The sequence below is a fragment of the Hipposideros armiger genome, unplaced genomic scaffold (genome assembly GCF_001890085.2).
Source record: "Hipposideros armiger isolate ML-2016 unplaced genomic scaffold, ASM189008v1 scaffold_24, whole genome shotgun sequence".
In the NCBI taxonomy this organism is placed as follows: domain Eukaryota; kingdom Metazoa; phylum Chordata; class Mammalia; order Chiroptera; family Hipposideridae; genus Hipposideros; species Hipposideros armiger.
In genome coordinates, this window is record NW_017731374.1 from 4918955 (window position 1) to 4941114 (window position 22160).

General features: G+C 37.5%; 1 protein-coding gene across 1 annotated transcript in view; it reads left to right on the top strand.

Moving 5' to 3' along the window:
• The window catches only part of UGCG (UDP-glucose ceramide glucosyltransferase), a 34333-nt gene extending 20002 nt beyond the window's left edge, over positions 1–14331 (top strand). Inside the window, exons 3-9 of the mRNA XM_019635916.1 lie at positions 4661–4763; positions 5448–5549; positions 7657–7769; positions 9322–9500; positions 10482–10568; positions 11053–11242; positions 11716–14331. Of these exons, the coding sequence (XP_019491461.1) occupies positions 4661–4763; positions 5448–5549; positions 7657–7769; positions 9322–9500; positions 10482–10568; positions 11053–11242; positions 11716–11886 (945 nt within the window). The 3' untranslated portion in view covers positions 11887–14331. The remainder of the gene's footprint in view (positions 1–4660; positions 4764–5447; positions 5550–7656; positions 7770–9321; positions 9501–10481; positions 10569–11052; positions 11243–11715) is intronic.
• Positions 14332–22160: the final 7829 nt, after the last annotated feature.

Below are 22160 nucleotides of genomic sequence, written 5' to 3' on the forward strand. Positions count from 1 at the left end.
TCTTAACCATCGCGCCACTCGGCCGGCCCCTTTACTTGCTTTTTTAAAAGACCAAATGCAGTGGCAAAATGTTCCACAAGAGCCTGAAGTTAAATGGCTGAAATCACACAAATCTGAGTGTGAACAGATGAGTCTTTTGTGTCACCAAAGAGGCAGGTAGTCATGAAATGAACATTTGTATGACTGCCAGGCCCAGTCAACTTGAATTATTTGCTTTTTGTCGAATGTGAACATTGTTTTACAAAAGTAAGGAAATGTTTTCATTCTGAATGCAACTTTTTCCTCTGTTATTTGATTTGGAACATTATGGGCCATTTGAGGGAAAAAATAGAGCATGTTGAGATTCTAAAATTTTATGTGATTTTGGATATGCAAAAGAAGATTTCCTGCTGGTACTTGTTCTGAATTTCTAAGTTTAAATTTTGGTGAGACTTACTAATACTAATTGTCCTGAAATATTTTCATGCTTTAAGTATCTTATAAATCCACCTAATATTGACAATTATTCCTTGGGAAAAAATTACTCCGTGGTAAAAAAATACAAGAATGAAAAAGTGATACAGTTCATTTTTCACAAAATTGAGTACTTATTTGGTGTCAACATAGAAGACATTTGGGGAGAAATTCAGCCCTAGCAGGAAAACTCAGGAATCTGCATCTGCATGGCATGATAGCTTTACTTTAGGGAATTCTGGCCACATGAATTTTTACATTAATGAGTAGACATTAACAGAGTGATGTCATTGTAATTGTGATTTTTTTTTTCTTTTTTGCAAATACAACATTGGTGTAAAACATTACAAGTTCAGTGTATGTTTAGATTCTTGATTGTCAGTGGTGTAGCTACACTGAAGAGGAATTGTTTTCTAACCAAATAGCCTTCTAACAAAGAATTAAAGATGATCGAAAATCAGATCAATTATCAAAAGATAAAGCCCAATGCATGTCATGAAACTACTAAGCCTGAAAGATTAGGGATTTACCAAATATATTTGAAAAATTGGGTCAACTGCCTAGTTCTTGAAAATAGATAAGTATTTAGTATTACCTGTCAAAACTTTGAATTCAGTTTTCTTATAAAACATTTCCTACCTGGCATCTCTCATTCACTCAAAAGCTACCCTAGGACAAATGCATTAGCTTAATAAACATATTCATCACCTGTTCTGTGCCAGAGAACGTTCTAGGCATTGGTGTCTAAGTCTAAGTCCATTCTGTCATAGAATTTATATTCTACTGTAACCCAAATGTCATAAAATTTTTCTGTAAACACAATGTGTAGGTATTTAGAAATAATTCAAAATATTCCTACTTGATAGGCAATATAATTGAGTCATATATTAAAATATTTTTCTATTTTTAAAGGATATCTTTATGTTGTTGACTATACTAAAAACTTTACATTCCTAATGTCTCTAGGGCTAAATCAACGAGATTTCTCTAGTATTTCTATATATCTAAATCTAATGCTTTTTATTAATACTGCTTTTTATTCATAAAGCAAAAAAGTAGCATTCATGATTATTGCAGTTTCAAATATTCAGTTCTTAAATATCAAAGGGCTGAATCCCAGTTTGTGAATTTTTCTATACCTCTCTTGTTCTCAGCCTTTTAGTCATCTCAATGTTTAAAAAGAAAAAGGAAAAATCTGTCATTTTAGCTATTTATATAGCAACCTTACTAAAGATTTGATGGAGGCTAACCTCATCTAAGGTACTCTAGGGTTTATTTCTAGATTTTATGTCCTCGTATTCACACTGTGTCCATTTATAGTGGAACTTACTATATACCTCATATCCCTTTCAGATTTATGAAGTAAATGTTTTCTTGAGATATTTTTATAGTATTTTTATAAATACCATATTTTTGAACATCTATATCTTTGCCTGACCCTTTACTTAGATAGTATAAAAAAATCTGAAAAATTATTTTCATGTTAGCTAACAAAGCCTTGAACCAATTTAATAACTTGTATTTTGCCAGTCGCCGTGTAGTTGAAGTGATTTAACTATTCAAACACAGAGAGAGAGCCCTAGCAAATAAAATGTTTGATCAAACTGAAGACAGAGATGATAATCATAGCTGAAAAGGAAGCTTCCTGGTTAAAATGTAATACTTTAGAAAACAGTTGAAATACTACCATTATCAGAAACAGCTAAGTGAAAGCTGTGTTTAATAAGAATCTGAACATATTTTAGATGATGTGAATTTTCATTTGCACTCTAATCAGAAGGTATTTATTTTCCATTTGAAATTAGTTTTAAGAGGTGTAATCAATAAAAATAAAAACTTTAAACCTTGAATTTGAATAAAGGTAAACTATACCTCCTTTACTTACATTAACACCATATACTTCTCAAAAAATTTTTGCTATGACCTAATAGTTTTTTTGTTCTTCCCACTAAGTACATTTCTAGTATTCTATTTTACTGGGGGAAAAGGTTAAGATTAGCTTTTTAATTATATTTTATGGAATTGCATTGCTTATAAACATTCCTTTCACTGTATTCACTTGTACCTGCAAAACAGCATAAATTATAAAAATATTAAAGAAACTTAAGTTTGGAAAAACAAGGAACTCCTTAGAGCAAGCCTGGCAGAGCAGCTTCCTGTAGTAGGAAAGCTAATTGTTAGTATTACCCTTTGGAAAGTCACTTAAGCTTTCTAATCTTCATTGTCAAGGTCAATGCGTTTTGGTGGGGCACCTAAACATTGTTATGCGAGTCAGATTGGGAGGATGGCATACACTTTATAGGACTTGCAGGGGTTTGGCAGGAGTGGTGCCCTTCCCATTCTCAGATTTTTATCTGGTCTCTGGAAACTAGGTAGCTATAAAGTTGGTTTCAATACCTTTTGAGTGGCAATTTGGTCAGTCATTGTTAAAAGTAGCTGTGGGATAAAATATATAATAATAGGTAGAAAGTAGGAGGAAAGTATACATTGTTTTCTCCTCTATTTAATTACTGAGAAAACATTTTCTTCACTTGAAAAAAAGGTCTTACCTTATTACCTCTTCATGGACCTTAGTCAACAGCTCTTTTGTGCTCAGCCACTCATCTCTGTATTGCCAATTTTTGCTGAGATGCTGTATATTAGGCACACAGTAATAAATTTTGCTTGAGAGCACTGTAAACATTTTATTTCCACTTTTTACTTGTGTGTGTTTATAATAGAAGTAAATAAAATAGGCCTTCTGTTTACCTGAGTTAGTCCCTATATGTTAGACACTTCATAAAGTTGTGTCCTTGGCTCTTTTTATTTTTTAGAACACATAGCTTTGTTATTTTTTCATGGACATAATTATTTGAAAAAAAATTACTACTTCGAATACATACCTCACGAAATTAGAGTAGCATCTTTGTATGTGAGAGCAAACACTTTTTTAAAATTCAGAGTTTACTAAATGGTAACTTAGAGTTCAAGATTTTATAAACCTGGTTCCATGTCAAAATCACCCCAGAGATTCTGATTCAGAAGTCTAAGAATGGGGCCCAGTGTTCTCTGTTTAAAATAAATGCCCCAGGGTACCTTTGACACAGCCAGCAAAGTGCTAAGAAATGACTTCCTTAATTTACTATCAAAGAGTAAACATAGCACTGGGCAAAATAAAATCCTGAGTATTTTCATAATTAAAATGCTAAGTAAGCATGCATTTTGAATCAAATCAAATTCTATTTTATTTCAAAAATTATTATACAACGAAAATCTAATCTCACTTTGTCCTTTTCACGTGAAGAGTTTGGGAAAGCCTTTTACATTCCTCATAATGGGATTCAGTATGTACTTTATTTATAGCACCTTCATGAAATTATATTAAGTTCAGAGACAAAGTGCTAGAGAATGGAGGATGTGTTGATTTTGTTTGCTTTCTGTGTTGCTGTCACACTGCTAGGCACCCTGTCCGTGTTCAGTAAATTTTCCTTAATGAAGGGCACAGAGAAGCTTGAGGCCTCATTTAATTGCTGGGCCATGCCTCTCTGGGAATGGCAAGACTTCAGCTGTAGGTGCCGCCAATCTCCATTATCGCTTCAGCTCCCAAACAGCCCTCGGTTACAAGCCAGCACTTAATATCATATAAGTGTTTGCAGGGCTGGCCAAGTGGTGCGTTGGTTAAGAGCTGGCTTGGGATGCCAGAGGGCCGCAGTTCAGATCTCATATATGAGGGCTAGTGACACTGCCCTCTACAGCTAAGATGCTGAACAACAGCTCAACCTCAACCTGGAACTGGGCTGCCATGAGTCACCGGTGACAGCATAGGCTGCAGGGTTGCCATGGGCTACGGTGTGTAGCCAGCAGCCAGCGTGAGCGGCCCAGCAGCTGCTGTGAGCGGCCGTCCAGAAGCCGGCGACTGATCTGCCTCGCCTGGGAAGACTGCAATGATGGTGGCAACTTGGGCCAGTGAAGCAACATCCTCTACAACTAGACTGAAGAACAAAAGGACAGCAACTTGTCTGTTCCCTTTCCCTCAATTCCCCAGTGCTGTTCCCATCCCCCAATTCCCCAATAAAAATCTTTTTAAAAAACAAATAAATAAAAATAAGTGTTTGCAGCCATTATGAACACTCGCTTCACTTTTAAACTTCGTGTGTATAATTGCTTGTTTTTCTTGATGCTTTTTGGTCTCAGAGGTTAATTTACATAAAATACGTTCTTTGACTAGTATGAAGTACTCCTTTGTGTACAAGATCATGATGATCCAGCCATTGATGTATGTAAGAAGCTGCTTGGGAAATATCCAAATGTTGATGCCAGATTGTTCATAGGTAAGTAACAAATTCTGCAATAACATTTTGCTGTCATAGTAGTAGATAGCACTGATCTTTGCATTAAACTGTCGATTAAGGTGTCAGCCGCCCATTGAAGCTGCATATTCTTTGGGGTAGTATAAGGTGTTTATATCCTTATGAGAAAACTTAAGTTATAAAAACTAAGGGTTTTTTGTTTCCTGTCTGGGATTAACAAAATAACCGCAACAAAGTTACTCGAATTATGTTTTACTCACAAACCAGATATGAGAGCCTGTTTTTGTTTCGGTCATATTTTCACTGTGTGGCCTTTTCTATATCTCATTCACTGTAATTGGGAGTGAGCAATAGAATTCACTTTTATTTTATTGCAAAAAGAGTATTTTTCCAAAAGCTTCTAGGCTTATTCTGAAGACTTCTGTAGAGGTACATTTTCCATTAAATATTGATCCATACTTACTAATTAATGCAAGAACTTAAGAATTAGAAAACTGAAACTAATAAACTTTCAAAGATAAATGATGTAATTGTTTTTTTGGGAATTACCAATTGTTTTCTAGATACATTATGAATAAGGAATGTAAAACAATGTTCAAGTATGTTCATTTAAATTATTAAATATGCAAGTACTTTTCACTTCTCTGTACCGTGTATCTATATAATGGGAAATACATTTTCATTGCTGTACCTTTAATTTTTTAGGTGGCAAAAAGGTTGGCATTAATCCTAAAATTAATAATCTAATGCCAGGATATGAAGTTGCGAAGTATGATCTTATCTGGATTTGTGATAGTGGAATAAGAGGTGAGGTTTTTCTTATTTATTTTATAAAACTATTCATTTGATAAAAGCAATCTGAAAAGAAATGTATCAACCCTTTTTGTTTACCTAATAAATTTATTTCATCATTATTTCATGGTAATATGTCAAGTTATGCTAAGATTTTGACTTTTTTTAATGTTAACCTGGAATACTACATGTATAAAAACTTTTTCATTTTGAGAAAATTCTAGCCATTAAAAAAATGTTGTCATGAGGGATGCCTGAGCATAGTGAGCGTTTTGAAGCCCCAGTTCCGTTAAGAGACTTCAGAGCCAGCTCTGGGTCCTGGGTGGCTCCCTTTCCTAGGCTACGTAGCTTCAGGTTCCTGGGCCCAGATGACACCCACCAACCGCACTGTGGCAGTGTATGGCCTGTTCTTAATTGCTGCTAATTCTGATGATGACCCCTATCCCCGTTTCCCCAAAGCATCAGCTAGGCCACAGTGATTGGTTACAAATGTAGTGAAAGATGAGGCCCCACTTCCCTCAGAAAGAAGGGGAGCTGAGCTGCAGTGCTGCATTGGGCTTCTCCGCCTTCCACCTCGTCCCAAGCCACAAACCCAGATGACAGCTTTGCATGTTCTCCATCCTGAGAGAAAACCACCTGTCAGAAGGGTATCATGTTGCCCGCTCCCCGTCCTTCACCCTGGGTGAAGGCTGGCTTTTCTGCCTCCTACGTGCAGACCTGGTGGACGAGTGCGACACTGACAAACACAGACCTCATGTTGGAACTTGTCCTGTAGCTGGTATTACAGATGTGCTATTAGTGCAATAAAGTGAAGGCTGTTTGTCCAGAGAAATACATAATTTATACAAGAATACATTTCACAAATAAATTGGAAAAAAAAATGTAATTATGGTCCATTATACAGCCTACGAGCTTTTTCACAGGTATAAATTTTCCCTTGTTCATGTGACACTTATCTTTTACTTTAATCGGTTTGTTGCACATGTAATATCTCACACAGAGGGACAGAAATCAATAGGTATTTTACTAGAATCCATTCATGGCTTTTTACTTAGCTGATTTTAATTATAACTTTTATATATTGAAGTTATAATTTGCATTTCTAAACACTTATACTTACAATAATTTTAGTGTTCTGTAATATTCGTGTATTCTGATGACCTCAAGTTTCTCAACCTCAACACTGTTGACTTGTTGGGTTGGATAATCCTTTCTTGTTGAGGCCGTCCAGCTGGAGGTTCACCAGCATCCCGGCTTCTCCCCACTAGATGCCAGTGGCATCCCCTCTCTCAGGTGTGACAACCAGCAGTGTCTCTAGATAGCGCCAGTTGAGAGCCACTGCCCTAGAATATGCGTATTTAAGGTCCAGATACACTTTTATACGATACATTTAGTTCTTCAAGACTTGAAGGAAATAAAAATGAAGTCCTGTAAAATGACATGAGATGTTTGCTGTTTGAATATGGGACAGTTTAATCTGATTTTTTTATTAGCTTAAAAAGCAAATTGGAAAATTAATAGAAGTGTGGCCCTCCTAATGAATTGGGATCATTACACATTTATCCATTCATGGTCAGATTATGTGCATTCTTCACGTGTGCTATCTTAAATTATTTACTATCCTACATTTGTTAACGTTTTCAGTGCACACATGTCTGTCCAGTGTACTCTTGTTTCATTCCTGTCAGCAGTTTTCTGAGATAGGCTATCTCAGACCCTCCAAGGAAGTGGAGCGCATTCCTGTGGTTGGAGGACGGAGGGGCCAGCACAGGATGGCGGGCCTTGACCTCTGCTTCGCCAGCTTTTCGACTAGGACACATTACCCATTATTTCACTTTGGAGGTTCTAAAACGGGGGGCGTAATGGTTTCAAGGTATATCCTGCTTCTGGTACATATTAGGTATATCCTGACCTGAAAATGTGTAGAGTAAATTAGCTTATCATAAATTACGCCTTGTTGAAAGGTGATTGAGGTTCATTTTATGAGATCCAAATGTAAAAAATAATGTATCTTTCTAATTTAATAGCAACTCACAAAATATATTTTACATTAGTGAGCATTTGACTAAAAAAGAACTTTGTCTCTCTCTTCCTTGCCACCTTTTTGTCTTTTTTATTATAGTAATTTCAGACACACTCACTGATATGGTTAACCAAATGACAGAGAAAGTAGGCCTGGTTCATGGGCTGCCTTACGTAGCAGACAGACAGGGCTTTGCGGCCACATTAGAACAGGTAAGTCTGATGGTCATAAATATTCTTGTTAACAGATCCCTAGTCTCCCATAAGCTTGAGACTACTCTGAGAGTTGGAAGGGCGTTTTGTTTTAGACAGGACCAATTGTCCACTAATCGAATTTTTGTTTAGTAAAGGAAACTCTGGGTAATTACTTTAAAATAAAATACTTTTTTTCTTATATGCCACATTGTGTTTTTGTTTTAGAAATATCCAAGTTGAATTATATATGTCAATGATAAACATCTCCCAGATTACACCCACTCCCTTAGTTTAGGTTTAATCTGCCATAGTTGGAGTGAATGGAAATGGGCCAGAGGAATTATTCCATTCTGAAAAGAAGTCTTGGGAGCCTCCAACAAGTCCGTAGTCCTGCCTCATTCCTAAGACCTCACTTAATAACTGCTTAAGAAATTAAGATGTGTGCTTCTGATCTTAATGGTTTAGTCTAATTTAGTACCACAAAGGGCTTCATTACAGTCTGGACATAGGGTAGGTGGCAAGAATTATGTTCTTAATTAATTGCCCTGATAATTCTCTTGCTCCATGCTGTGTGTGTAACTCCTGCCATTGAGAAAGATCACTGCTCTCTCTTTCAAGCTAGTTAGCAAAGGCAGCATATCTAAGATGTAAATCATAAATAGGGTTTTATGTCTAATAAGTAGGGAGATGACCATCGTATTCTCCCATTAATTTAGCAGTTTGCATATCTCATGACTTCAAAGCGTAGCTAGGGAAACATAGATACGGGAGATGGAATTTTAGCGTCTGGCCTGTTTATGAAAAATACATTGAAAAACAAAGTTGGGGAAATTGGGAAGAAGCTCAGTGACTCAGGGACAGGAAGCAGCTAGCTATGGAGGGATACAAGAAAAGGAATTAAGAAATATGATTATCCTAGGGCCGGCCGAGTGGCTCAGTTGGTTAACAGCTTGCGCAAGAGTGTGAGCTCTGAGCAACAGCAGTTCGATTCCCGGCCCGAGCTGAGCAGCCGCTGAGCTGCCAACAGGCGGCAGGATGGCTCAGCTAAAAAGGAAAAAAAAAAATGATTATCCTATAGGTTGCTATAACTATAGGCGATATTTGTATAAGCATGTGTGTATACTCACACATACGTACATACACATGTATACACATAACATACACCTGTATATGCAGATGTGTGTGTGTGTGTGTGTGTAGTGACATGAACATTCTGAAAGCAGGACATTAAATATTTGTTAATATTTTATATGACAATGAGTGACATTTTTACCTGTCTTATATCCAAATTAAATTTTATTTGGATATATCTTTTTAGGGAAGACAATATTCATTTGACAGTAAGTAGAATGTACTTTTCCCCCCTAGAAATAATGAGGTAATAACAGAAGCCAACCAAATAAATTACTGCCTGCTATATGTAAACACTATTTTGTACCAGCTTTTATTCAGATAGTTTATGTAAGAATCTTAGGATGCTCATTCAGTCATACTTAAAGGAAATGTATTAGGAATAAGAGTTTATAAACCCACACTTTTAACATAAAATTCTTTTTTTTTTTTTTTGTAGGTGTATTTTGGAACTTCTCATCCAAGGTCCTACATCTCTGCCAATGTAACTGGTTTCAAATGTGTGACAGGAATGTCTTGTTTAATGAGAAAGGATGTGTTAGATCAAGCAGGAGGGCTTATAGCTTTTGCTCAATACATTGCTGAAGATTACTTTATGGCCAAAGCAATAGCTGACCGGTAAGAAAACACAATTACATTAGGCTTCAGTATTTTTAGTGCCTAACTTCTCTTGGTTTATTATATTTGTGAAACCCATGGATTAAGAGCTATTTGGGTTTGTTTTGTTTTGTTTTGTTTCTTGCTAGTGAGTACAGAATAGGTTAATATTTTTAGAAAGTAATTTCTGTTATTATATAGACATGTTATACTAATGAAGCAAGTGAATGTTCTGATTCCTCTGTATTTTCTAATTAATGATTTGAAGTGATTAAAAGGCAGTGGCTCTGTGATTGTAAATTTTCCTTATTATGGAAGTGAATTTCTGTGTTTTAGAATAATTAAAAATATCAGTGCATTCATAAGCCAATAGGTGAAAAATTTTAAAATATGATTTCAAATTTTGAAATTTCTCATATTATTTGATGCTTTGCTAAGAAGCTGATTCACTTAACATTTCTCTATCACAAAAATGATACTGTTTGCTTTTAAAGGGGGTCATTACCTTGCGTGATCATTTACTGGGGTGATTTAGATACGATTTTAAAAACTGAAGTATGTTTTTTAAAAATTCTGTCATGGTGTTCATGTGATTATGGCTTCATAATGTTTCACATGAGATACATAATGCCACTTTTTGCTTACATTTCTTTTTGAATATCCACACACACATTACACCCCCACCTTTTTTTGGTTAATAATGACAGACTAAACTATTAAATCCAGAACCCATTCCATTTAGAACTTTCAGAATGACTGTATTTTAAGTTTCTTAAACTAAAATGAAGGGTTGTAGTTCCTTCCAGCTCTTAGATGGTACTGTCACAGGCCTGTGTAATTGCATAATTGCTAAAACATTCATAAGTATGGTATACCCTAAATAGGATGCTAATTCTGAGGACTAGGCTCACCCTGGTTACTCTTTACAGTAAGGAGTAAATACATAACCTGCCATATTTGGCATGTGTTCATAACTCATTTTGTAATTGTCTTAATTTTCAGAGGTTGGAGGTTTGCGATGTCCACTCAAGTTGCAATGCAAAACTCTGGTTCATACTCAATTTCTCAGTTTCAATCCAGAATGATCAGGTGAATCAGCTGGCTTTCTTCTTTTTATACTTTGTTGAAAGGGGAGGGGAATAATTTTTACATGGTCTAACTTGGTTTAAAAAAAAAAAAAATCTAAAAGATTTTTGTTTCATTCCAGAAAAGAAAGTTTAGATTCTTTATTAAAATGAATTTAATGTCTAAATATATTTTTTATTGTGTAACACTGAGAGCATTTTAAAAAGATGTTAAGATTTTGAATTTTTTTACATGCTCATCTCTATTTTCTCACGTTCTACACTTTGAATCTTATAGTCTTTATTCATTAGAGTATAGACCATACAAATGAATCTGTAGACATGTTTCCTTGATATACTAACTAAAAATAAAAGAGAGGTCATTAAATGCCCTTTAAAGAGGCAGGCCTATATATGTATCAGGGTAAAAAGCTGATCATTTGGGGGAAAAATTGATTCGTCTTGTAACAAGGCTATTGTTTAAAGAAAATCATTTTGTTTTTTTTAAGGTGGACCAAATTACGAATTAACATGCTTCCTGCTACAATAATTTGTGAGCCGATTTCAGAATGCTTTGTTGCCAGTTTAATTATTGGATGGGCAGCCCACCATGTATTCAGATGGGATATTATGGTATTTTTCATGTGTCATTGCCTGGCATGGTTTATATTTGACTACATTCAACTCAGGGGTGTCCAGGTATGTGGACAGGGATGAAAAGGTTCGCAGTCATTTGGTGGAACTAAAACTTTCTAATTTACAAAAGGTTGAAGAAAATCTATCTGAGCCATTCGTCAGCTTCCCATTGAAGGTTAATATCAGATTTAAACATTCCTTTCCTTAGTGGAATGCAGACACAAAACTCAACTTGATTTTCAACTTTTAGTTGGTTATACAGTCACTTTTATTAAGACTCCAAAAAAAAAAAAATGTTAAGCAAATCAAAAAGTATTCAAATTCAGAATGTATAAGATAGCAGTTTTTTTAATGCTTCTTATCTACTCATAATTAACATTTGTTAACCAATATAACATAATAGTTGAATTATCTAAAGAAACGAGACTTGACTTTATGTAGTGTACTGAAAAGAGTGAATTCAAAGAATTTAATTTTTTAACTATGTCTGTCTTTAGTCTGACAGTAAATCTTCTTTTTTTTTTTTTAATTCCTAGGGTGGCACACTGTGTTTTTCAAAACTTGATTATGCAGTAGCTTGGTTCATCCGTGAATCCATGACAATATACATTTTTTTGTCGGCATTATGGGACCCTACTATAAGCTGGAGAACTGGTCGCTACAGATTACGCTGCGGAGGAACAGCAGAAGAAATCCTAGATGTATAACTACAGCTTTGTGACTGACTGTACATAAAGGAAAAAAGAGAAGTATTATAAATTATGTTTATATAAATGCTTTTAAAGATCTACCTTCAGTAGTTTTATCATATGTATGTTTTGGTATCTGTTCTTTAATTTATTTTGCATGGCACTTGCATCTGTGAAAAAAAAAAAAAAACCAACACATCTGTAGTCTTGGCCAAATGGTACACTTTATTTTGTGGAAGTAGGAAAATCAGGAGAATTGGTTCTAGGAACCTGGATTTGATTTCTGTTGTTTATTTTTTTAATATGTATATATATATATATATGTGTGTGTGTGTGTGTGTATGTATATGTGCATATATATGTGTATATATACATATATATATATATATACACACACATATATATATACACTCTGCAACAAACACTGACAGTATCCTTCAGTAGAGAAAGTTTCTTATTTGTCAGTACACTTTTAGAACATTTATAGGATGGCAGCAGCTTTGGGGGTTTAGAAAAGACTAGAAGGTGATCACTGTTCATGTCTAACATGAACGGTGTTACGCAGTGAACAATCCATAGTGAGGTACTAACTGAGAAACTTTTTCATGCTTTATGCCTACCTCTTGTAGTTGTTGCAGAGCAGATATAAATTGTAATAAGGTAGCTGGGCCTTGCAAACACAAACACAAAAACTTTTAAAAATAATGATAATAAAAGAGCTGGAGTCTAGTATTTCTATGAATCTGTGAGAGATATTTTTTTGGTCTCACTGCAATGAACCAAAAGTGGTTGAGTTTGGTTTTTATTTGTAGCCATGTATTGAAGGCATCTTTTTGACCAACTCTTGTTGGTTCTGTCTTGAACCATTGTTAATCACTGTGCTGGTAAATCTTTCCTTCCCTGCTCCTCACCCAACACACCCCATCTTTCCTTAACTTTTTTTTGGGGGGGTGGGGGTGGTTTTGTTTTAGTGTGAGTGGATGTTTTGATAGTTGTGAGGAATAATGCATTTCAGACACATTTCACACATGAGCTATTTTCTTACACAGTATGTCTTATTGTTAAAAAGAATGTAATTTCATGATACAGGTATTTAATATCTTTTTTAAGTAAGTAAATATTCTAGCCATCAATAATTAAATTGCAGTAGAGTATTAAGAGGGGACAGGATGAGTTTTACTCATAAAATTAATCAGTATCAAACTAAGTCTACTGTGTGTGTGTGGTTGTTTTTTTTTTTTTTTGGTTTGTTTTTTGGTTTGTCTTTTTTTTACTATTATAGTCTAGTCTTATTTAAATTGGATTTTTGTATTCCAGTTTGTATGACAAAATAGACTAGATCAGTGCTAGTTGTAAATGCATGCTGTATTTCACTCTTCTCTCCCCCATCATGCCGCTAAACTTGCTTGTCAGGTTGTGCTTAACTTGTGGTGAACTGGACTTGTTTTTGTTTAAAAAATGTAGGCGAATATGTAAGGGACAGTGCATAAGCCTTTTCTCTTCTTTTTGGTAGCGGAATTTTTGCTTTTTCTGTAGGGTTGGACGGCATGTTGTCCGTATGAATGCCTGCTGCAGGGCTGACACTGGCAATATGGCAGCTTTAAATTCTAAGTTACTACAGTTTCCATGTCAAACCATATGTGTAGCATATTAGCAATAACTGCATATTTATAGGAAATGAACACTTTTTCACTTCACTGAGCCAATTCATTTAATTGTCTAATGACTATATACATGGTTTAAATTGTACTATATCTATAAATGTGTATATACCATGTATACACATAATATATAAGATTTTCTCTGGGCCAAACTGCTTCCTTCTTTTTTTTTTTTTTTGCCTTATGATGAATTTGTTTGAAGGGCATCTTCTTCTTGAACAAAGGCTTTGATGCATATTCCTTTCTATGTGAAATGGGTGGTATTGTTCCCTAAGGAAAGTTGCACAGTGAAAACCAGTCTAGTTGTGACCCACTCCGTGTTTTATGTTTTTCAATCACTGTTGTACAAGTTGAATTTTGTAATGCGTTGGTTTGTTTAATGAAGTTTGGTTGATGCCATCCTATGCACTGCCGAAGTGAAATCTTGCTTATTACTTAGCTTTTTGCTGATGTCAGTATGGGCAAGGGAACAACAAAACCAAAATGGCTGGACAGACTTCTTGTGTTTTGTAAATATAGAAAAATGACTGTACTGTCTGTGTTTTATGTGGTAGTGGAGTATTTCCTTAAAGTGAAGCTTCACTTAAGCAGACAGCGTGATTCTTTGTTTAGTAAGTTTAGAGTGATAATAAAATGGTAAGAAGTAATATAAATGTTGAAGAAAGTATCACAACAGAACCATAGAAGTCCCAAATTAATAAACTATCTTTTCAAAGTGTCTAGAATATACCATGTTTTATTATTTAAAATCATTGTCTTAAGTTTTTTGTTCAAAAAAATAAAAATTTGAATACAATCAAAACATTAGCAATAATGTATTTTTGTTTCCTGTCTTTTTATTTTACATTTTTATAAATAATCTTCACATGTTCTACCATTTGCATCAGAATTATTAGAAGAATTCTGTCAAGTGTTAATTTTGTAATCTTCCTTTTACCTGTGCTACAGGCAGACTTAAGACTTCACAAAGTCGGGCTTTTCAATGTTGGTTGCATGTTAGAATCACCTGGAGAACTTTTTTTAAAATACAGATGCCTGGGCCCTGCCCACAGAGATTCTGGTTTAATTATTCTGGGGTGGGGGCTGAGCTCTGCAGGTTGTTCTACTGTGCAGATAGAACTGAGACGCACTAGTCCATAATAACATTTAGAAAAGTCCCATTGGTCCTTTTGGCCCCCCTCTTACCTGGGCTCACAGCCTGAACTCAGCCATCTAGATCTTACAAAGCTAGTGGCTAGGAAAGGCGGGTCCGGGGAAAGGAATGGAGTGGCATTGCTGCTGGAGGCCTAAATGGAAGACAGACTAAGCTGCACCCCACACAGCGTCCAGGGCCAGGCCCCTCCCAAGCGAGAGACACTCCCAGGCCTGTTTTACCACCAGCCTGGGAGAGAAAAACACTCCTAACTGGAGAGCCAATCCCAGGGGAGGATGGGGGGCAGGGGAGATGTAAAGGGGTTCTGTCTGGCCGGGCGTGGCCCAGTGAACAAGCTCATTTTTCCTAGTTTGTAAAGTACACTTGTAACCCTAAAGTTTAAGAAATGATCAACAAACAGTTGAGTGTAAGTCTTAGAATTTTATAGCTAGGCAAACTTCAAAGAGCCCTCTCACCCTTGTTTTAGAGCAAAGAAGCTGAGACAGCCACTGTGAAAGCTGCACTCAAAAGAGTTAGGTAGACAGTTGCTGGCAGAGCTGGGAGTGGCCCCTTTATATAGTGTATGAGGTCCCAGTGCTGTGCATGACTCCACTAGCTCATGTGGTCTGAAGTTCTGCCCACAACAGCTTTAAATCTTGTTACATAAACCCTAAATTTTTTTAAATCGTTTTTTAAAAAATAACCACCTATAGTCCAACTCTTAAAAATTGTTCTAGAGAACAAGATGCAAACCTGCAGCACAAGAACGTAAATTATTATAAAGCTAGTGTAATATAAAATGTTTTCTATACATCATTTGATGGAGAAAATTAGTACATACCACGAGACTACATTCACGTAGATGAAAATAGTTCAGACATTTCCTTTTGAAGTTGATGAGGATATATTGTTTATTTTATTCATTTCAAGTTACATTTTGACTACATCAACTTTATTTTGTTGTAAAGAAAACAAACACTGTAAAGTGGTGAACAAGGATCCCTGCAGAGCTGCTAGGATATGCTTTTAATTGAGTCATTTGCCTAGACAATATTAATATCTTCCAGATAGTTTAAAATAACTACCTCCGCATTTTCTAAAACGAATCAAAATAACACATCTTTAACAGTTTCTTAATCAGCTAGTTGCCTAAGAATCAAAATGTGCTAAACCCTTTGCATGGCCCCTCTCCAGTTCTGGGAGAGATTGGCAGAGGCTGTGGGTGTCTGTGGAATGGTTTCATGCAGTTACACTGTTTATGCTGTTTAGACTATTAGTCATCAAGACATCCATGCTAACAGCATGGACTTGTAATTATCTAAACAATTTAAGGATATCATTTCTTTTCAGATGTGGACGTATCTGTACCGCCCTCCCCCACTGCCTCCACACCTCCCAATGTCATCGTCTTTTTACTTTGTTGGCTTACACTTGTCATCAGCCCTGAAACTTCTGTCATCTCCACAGGGGGAGAAAAACATCCAGGAAACAAGGCTGCCAAACCTGGGGTCAGACTGAGCCTTTTGATAGCTATGGGTCTTGGGGCAGCGTACTTAACCTTCTGAGCCTAAGTTAGTTACCATGTGAAACAGGGAGGTAATTTATATAAAGCATAGTGATGATTAGTTCCCCTTTCAAAGAAGAAAGAAGTAGTTAAAAAAAAAAAAGTGCCACAGGTGCCTTGGAAAGAGATTTCAAGAAGGAAAGGGTCAAGAGTGAGGTCATGGACAATAAAGCATGAGAAAGGCTGGTGAGCCCGGAAGCAGACACTTCCTACAGTGTCAGCAGTGTTACTGGGTCTCGGTCCATTGTGAATTGCCTCAGATCATGAGAGGCAAAGCCGCAGCAGGTGAGTAACACACCTTTGTGAATGATCTGTCTTCTTTTACGTTATGGTGTCTTTTGGATGAAAGAGAAAGGGGTGGGGCTTCCAGATAGAGCCAGAAATTGCTTCTGACTGAGTGCGCCCATCTGGCTCCTGTGCCAGGAAAACATGTTAAGAATGGCTGCTCCTAGGAAGCCAGTTCAGTAGAGCAGAAGGAGCAGAAGTCAGATTCTTTGGATGTAAGGAGCACATGAAGAAGAAATAAAAACTATGGGTACAGATATTTGGAAACTGCAACAGGGGTGTACTTTCTAACCAAGGTCCCAGTAATCCTAGGCTAAAAAGCACTGAAGTCACAAAGAAATGATGAAGGGTAATTATCCATCCACATATTCCCGTCATGTGACTTGATCCTAGCTTAATCTCCCCACGCCATGACTCGCATCCAGCATGGAATTTGGGGTCCTACAGCCCACAGTCTGCACCTTTTTATTGTGTTCTCATTTTGGCTTATTTTACTTAATGCTTGGTCTCTACATTGACCCAGAGCTTAACCTCCGACTTGGGCTCTCAGCATTACTCAAAGCCCAGTGAAAGGTAGTCCTTCTTTTTCTCATTTCATTCAATCTGTCTCACTACGTCACCCCCACCCCTGAGCCTCACTGTCATCAGACCATTCTCTCCAAGTTGAACCAGAGCTTCCTTGCTCGAATGTTTCCTTGGCCTGAAAGTTCCTGCCCTTCCCTGTATCTTCAATTTCTCCAGAGCTCCGTGTACTTACATTATCCGCTTCATTTTGTCAGGCGTTCTACTTCCAGGCTGCGTTATTTCCAGCTTTTTAAGGGCCTGAACTTGGCATGCCTTAGTCGTTAGTCATTTGTGTTCCCTTTTCTCTTTGCGCCCACCCTTGCCTTCCAGTGCCTTCACATAATAGTTACTCTCATGTTTTGGGATGGTCTCGGAGAAACTCATTAATTCTGGTTCAAATGTCAAGTAACATTTGACCTGCTCATTGTGTGAGCAATGCGTTTGCTACTTCATTTTTTACCCTCTGCTGAACAAAAGGATTTCTCTGCATGAGTAAAATACTATATTTTTGTTTCACTTTTCTGGAGTCTTCTAGTTCGGGTTTTTGTTTGTTTACTTTGAGAAGCCAGCGGTTATTGGGAGGAATCAGAAGTCACCATGGTAAGTCATCTCACCAACACCCTACAACCCTACTGGTTCTTGTGTTTATTTTTTTTAAGGTAACACGCTGGTTTTCAAATCCTAAAAATAGAACATATTTACTATAGAAGACCTGAAACATAAATAAATAAAAGCACTCCTATGTATACACCCAAGAGAATTGCAAACAGGGAACATATGTCCACACAAAAGCTTGTACATGAATGTTCATAGCATCATTATTCATAATAGTCAAAAAAGGGGAAACAGCTCAAATGTCCACCAACTGATGAATAAATAAAACATGGCATATCCATACAATGGAACATTTCAGCCCTAAAAAAGGAATGAAGGACGGATTCATGCCCCAACACAACCTTGAAAACGTGCTAAGGGAAAGAAGCCAGATGCAAAAGGCCCTCTAGTGTATGATTCCATTTGTACGAAATGTCTGGAGTTGACAAATCCATGGAGACAGGAAGTAGATTAGTGGTTGCCAGTGACTGGAGCATAGGAGAAATGGGGAGTGACTCCTAATAGACAGAAGGTTTCTTTTTGGAGTGATGAAAATGTTTTGCAATTAGAGGGGTGATGGTTGCACAACCTCATGAACATACTATACACCACTGAATTGTACACTTTAAAAGGTGAATTTTATGGTGTGTGAATTATTTCTAGGTTTTTAAATAAAAGAAAAATAGAAATCACTGTTAATGTATTATTTCCTTCCAGTTTTCTGACACATTACTGAAATACTTTCCAGAGAGGGTGTGTGTAGCTGCTGCTCATTACTTGGCACGCTTGCTAGAACGCAGAATTGCAATTTTCTAGATCTTTCTAAATTGGACAGATGAAAATATTGTACCTCATTGTTTCAATATTTGGATTTTTGTTATGACTGGTAAGATTGAGTATTTCTGTATGTATGATTTTTAGCCATTGGAATGTCTTCCATTTCTTAATCTTATTTGAGGGTCTTAATGCTTTCTTATTGCGCATTCTACATTTCTTTTTAACCATATAAAACAATTTACATTACAAACAGAACACTGCTAAAAATCTTTACATTTAGGATAATGTTTCCCCAAGACAAGATGAAGTAGGCATGGAAATAATTGATTGGCATTTGTGCAACTAAATGGCCCACACAAGTGTCCAGATCAAATATGAGTTTTCCCAAATGTTATTCCCCGCCCTCTTTTATCAAAAATCCATTTTCAGCTTTGAATTATCAGTATTTTCAGCATCTGTATCTATTTACACTTGTGACATAAAGCTTACTTGGTCTTTGGGTACTGTTTCTCCAATACATTTCTGAACTTTTTTGCTAATGTTTGATTATTTTCTAGGCTTTAGAGTGAGGTTATGTTAACTCTGAAAAGTCAATTGGCCTTTTTTTAAACATTTATTTTAAGTTTGCTCTAGAAAAACATCTACGGAACTAGGAATTATCTGTTCCTGAAACTTTGAAAGGATTTATCCATAAACCTTTACAGGCCTGGCACTCCAATAACATTTTCAGTTTATTTCATTGATAATAATCAGTTCATATTTCCTACCTTTCTTTAAGTCACTTTTAGTTATTTACACCATAGAGATGCACTTAGTGTTTTCATAATTCTTTACACACTCTTTCTGTCCACATGTGCTGTTGGGCAGGAGGTTTGCAGCCCCTGTGCCGGTTGAACTTGGCGGGGCTTCTGTCATCTATGCGCAGAGTTGCCAGCAAGGCCATCCCTCCCATGGCCACCAGTATCTTCTCACTATAAAGAAAACCTGACCCTGTTACTCCTCTTAAAACACTTGAATGGTTTGATGATCCTTACCTTCAGAATAAATCCCAAACTTTTCTTATGGCAGGGAAGCCATTTAGGTTAGGTCCCTGCCAACCCCTTCAGCCTCTTCTCACCACCACCCTAACCCACTCACATAAACTTGCTTCACAGTAAACTTACTGCAGCTTCCCTGACATCTGCCCTTTCCTGCTCTGGGCCTTTATACTTCTTGTTTCCTTACTTGGGTCCTCCAATTCTTCTAGCTAAACCCACCCTGCCCTTAGGACTCAACACAGATGACAACTCCTTCAGGACTTCATCTTCCCACGGGCTACATACCCACATGCCTGCCTCCACAGCCTCACCCCTCACTTCTGCCCTCGCATGTAACACTATTTTAATTGCCCCTTTCGATGTTCATTATTAGATGGGGAATGTCAAGGACAAGGAGGTCAGTGACACTTGACTTTGTGTCCCAAGCACCTAGCTGAGGACCTGACACGAAGTCCATTCTAGTGAATGAATTAATGAGCAAATAAAGATAAGTGTGCCTTTATCACTAATCTCATGCCTCCAGCTAATCACCTAGTGGTTAGGCCGGCTGTGGAGCCAGACTGCTTGGGTGCATTTTCCAGGGTCAACATTGGCTTCCTGGACCTCTCTGTGCCTCCGTGGACACCAATGTTATCTGCTCAGGGTCGATATGAGAATTAAAGGAGACAATGCATATGAAAAGCCACATTCTCAATAAAAGCTTTGTGTTACTATAAGGATCTGAAGTGCTAGGCGGTGGTCATTAAATGAAAATGGAAGCTTGGTTAACCTGTGGACAAAGCCACCCTTCTTTCAAAGCCTGAGGAAAAGAATTGATCACAGTCTGATGGAGAAGGCTGCAGATTTTCTAGGGGAACTGACCCTCAGTCCTTGGTGCTTCAGAGTAAATATGCTAGCGTTCAAGGAGAAAATCAATCTGATTTATTTGAACTATGATAAATAGTGCTATTGTAGCCCATATAATACTGTCCAGAGTGGGAGGGCCAATGGACTGAGTGGCAAGGCCTAGCAGGTAGTTGTACGACTTCACTGCGCAAGCCTGCATTCCTGCAGGAACAGTCCACAAAACGTGCAAGCTGGGGGAAACTGGTGTTCATAGCAGAGCATTAAACACATGTGGAATGTGCACCCATGGCATAGGCAACATTCAAAGAATTGTACCTGGGAGAAATATGTCTAACTATGGTTCTTTTAATGGACAACTGGCTCTGGATAACTCAGGCAGTTCCCGAGGTGTTCTTTGACTCTGGGCACCGAAAACAGTGATCGTGGAGGGCTGAGGTCTTTCTAGAACTGGCCACCTGAAAGGAAATATTTTTTCTCGTGGCTTTGTAGCCTCCATGGTTCCCAAACTGTAGTATGAATAAGAATTATTTTAAATGCCAACTGCAGTGACCCATTACCATGTGTTGAAGCCAAGAATTCTAAACGTTTATGAGCTTTTCTAAGGTCCTGATGTAGGTCCTTTCTAGTACACTTTGAGGAACATTATAGTGAAGGTATGTCACCAAGGGGAGCCGTTTTACACACGTGGTGGCTTTGGGGACAGGAGACTCAGCCCTTAGGGAATCATTTTTTTTATTTCTAGATGACGTGGCTGTGATGTTGTGATTTATGATAAGATATATGAGGTCTTCATCGTTTCTGGCACAGAGCTTCTAAAACCCTTAGTTCCTAAGTGATGAGAGGTGTCTTTTGTTATGTTAATGAGGTGACTTTTAGAAAGCACCTAAGATGGGGGCTAATTGCTAGGAGAACCCACAATGTGATTTGAGAGTTGGAACTTTCAGTCCCACCCCCCTGACCTCTGGGAACAGAGAGGGGCTGGAGGTTGAATCAACCCCCCAAATGGCCAGTGATTTAATCATGCCTGTGTAATGAAACCTCCATGAAAACCCAAAAGACAGGGTTCAGAGAGCTTTCAGGTTGGGAAATACATGGAGGTTTGGGAAAAGTGGCAGCTTGGAGAGGGCATAGAAGCTCAGTGCCCCTTTCCCCATACCTTGCCCCATGCATCTCTTCCATCTGGCTGTTCCTGAGTCTATATATATATATATTCCTTTTATAATAAGCCAGTAATCTAGTAAGTGAAATGTTTCTCTGAGTTTTGTGAGCTGCTCCAGCAAACTAATTGAACCCGAGGAGGGAGTATGAGAACCTTCAAGCTCTAGCTGGTTGGTCCGAAGCACAATGACAACTTGGACTTGGCATTGGCACCTGAAGTGAGAGGGGAGGAGGGGGCAGTCTTGCTAGACTGAGCCCTTAACCCGTGGGATCTGACACTATATCCAGGTGGACAGTATCAGAACGGAGTTGAATTCTTGGACACCCAGCTGGTGTGCTGAGCAAGGTGTGGCGGTAAGTGGGGAATCCTCCCCCTCCACACGCTGGAATTTTGACCAGGAAACAAATAGTGGCCCAATAGAAATGTAACCACCACAGGTTGTGACAACACACAGGAATGTGTATAGCAGGCCCAGCGGAATAGCAGATGTGGGCTGGCAAACAAGAGGTCTGATAACAGAGGAAATAGAGGCAGAGGAAAGTTTGTTGGAACATTAACAGGTCTCAATTTTTTTTTTTAGAAACTGTGATTTTTACCTTTATCACCCAGGAAACTGGAACTTCAATTTTTTACTTTGTTCACATGGGTTAGTCCAAAGAGGGGTTGGGGGAAT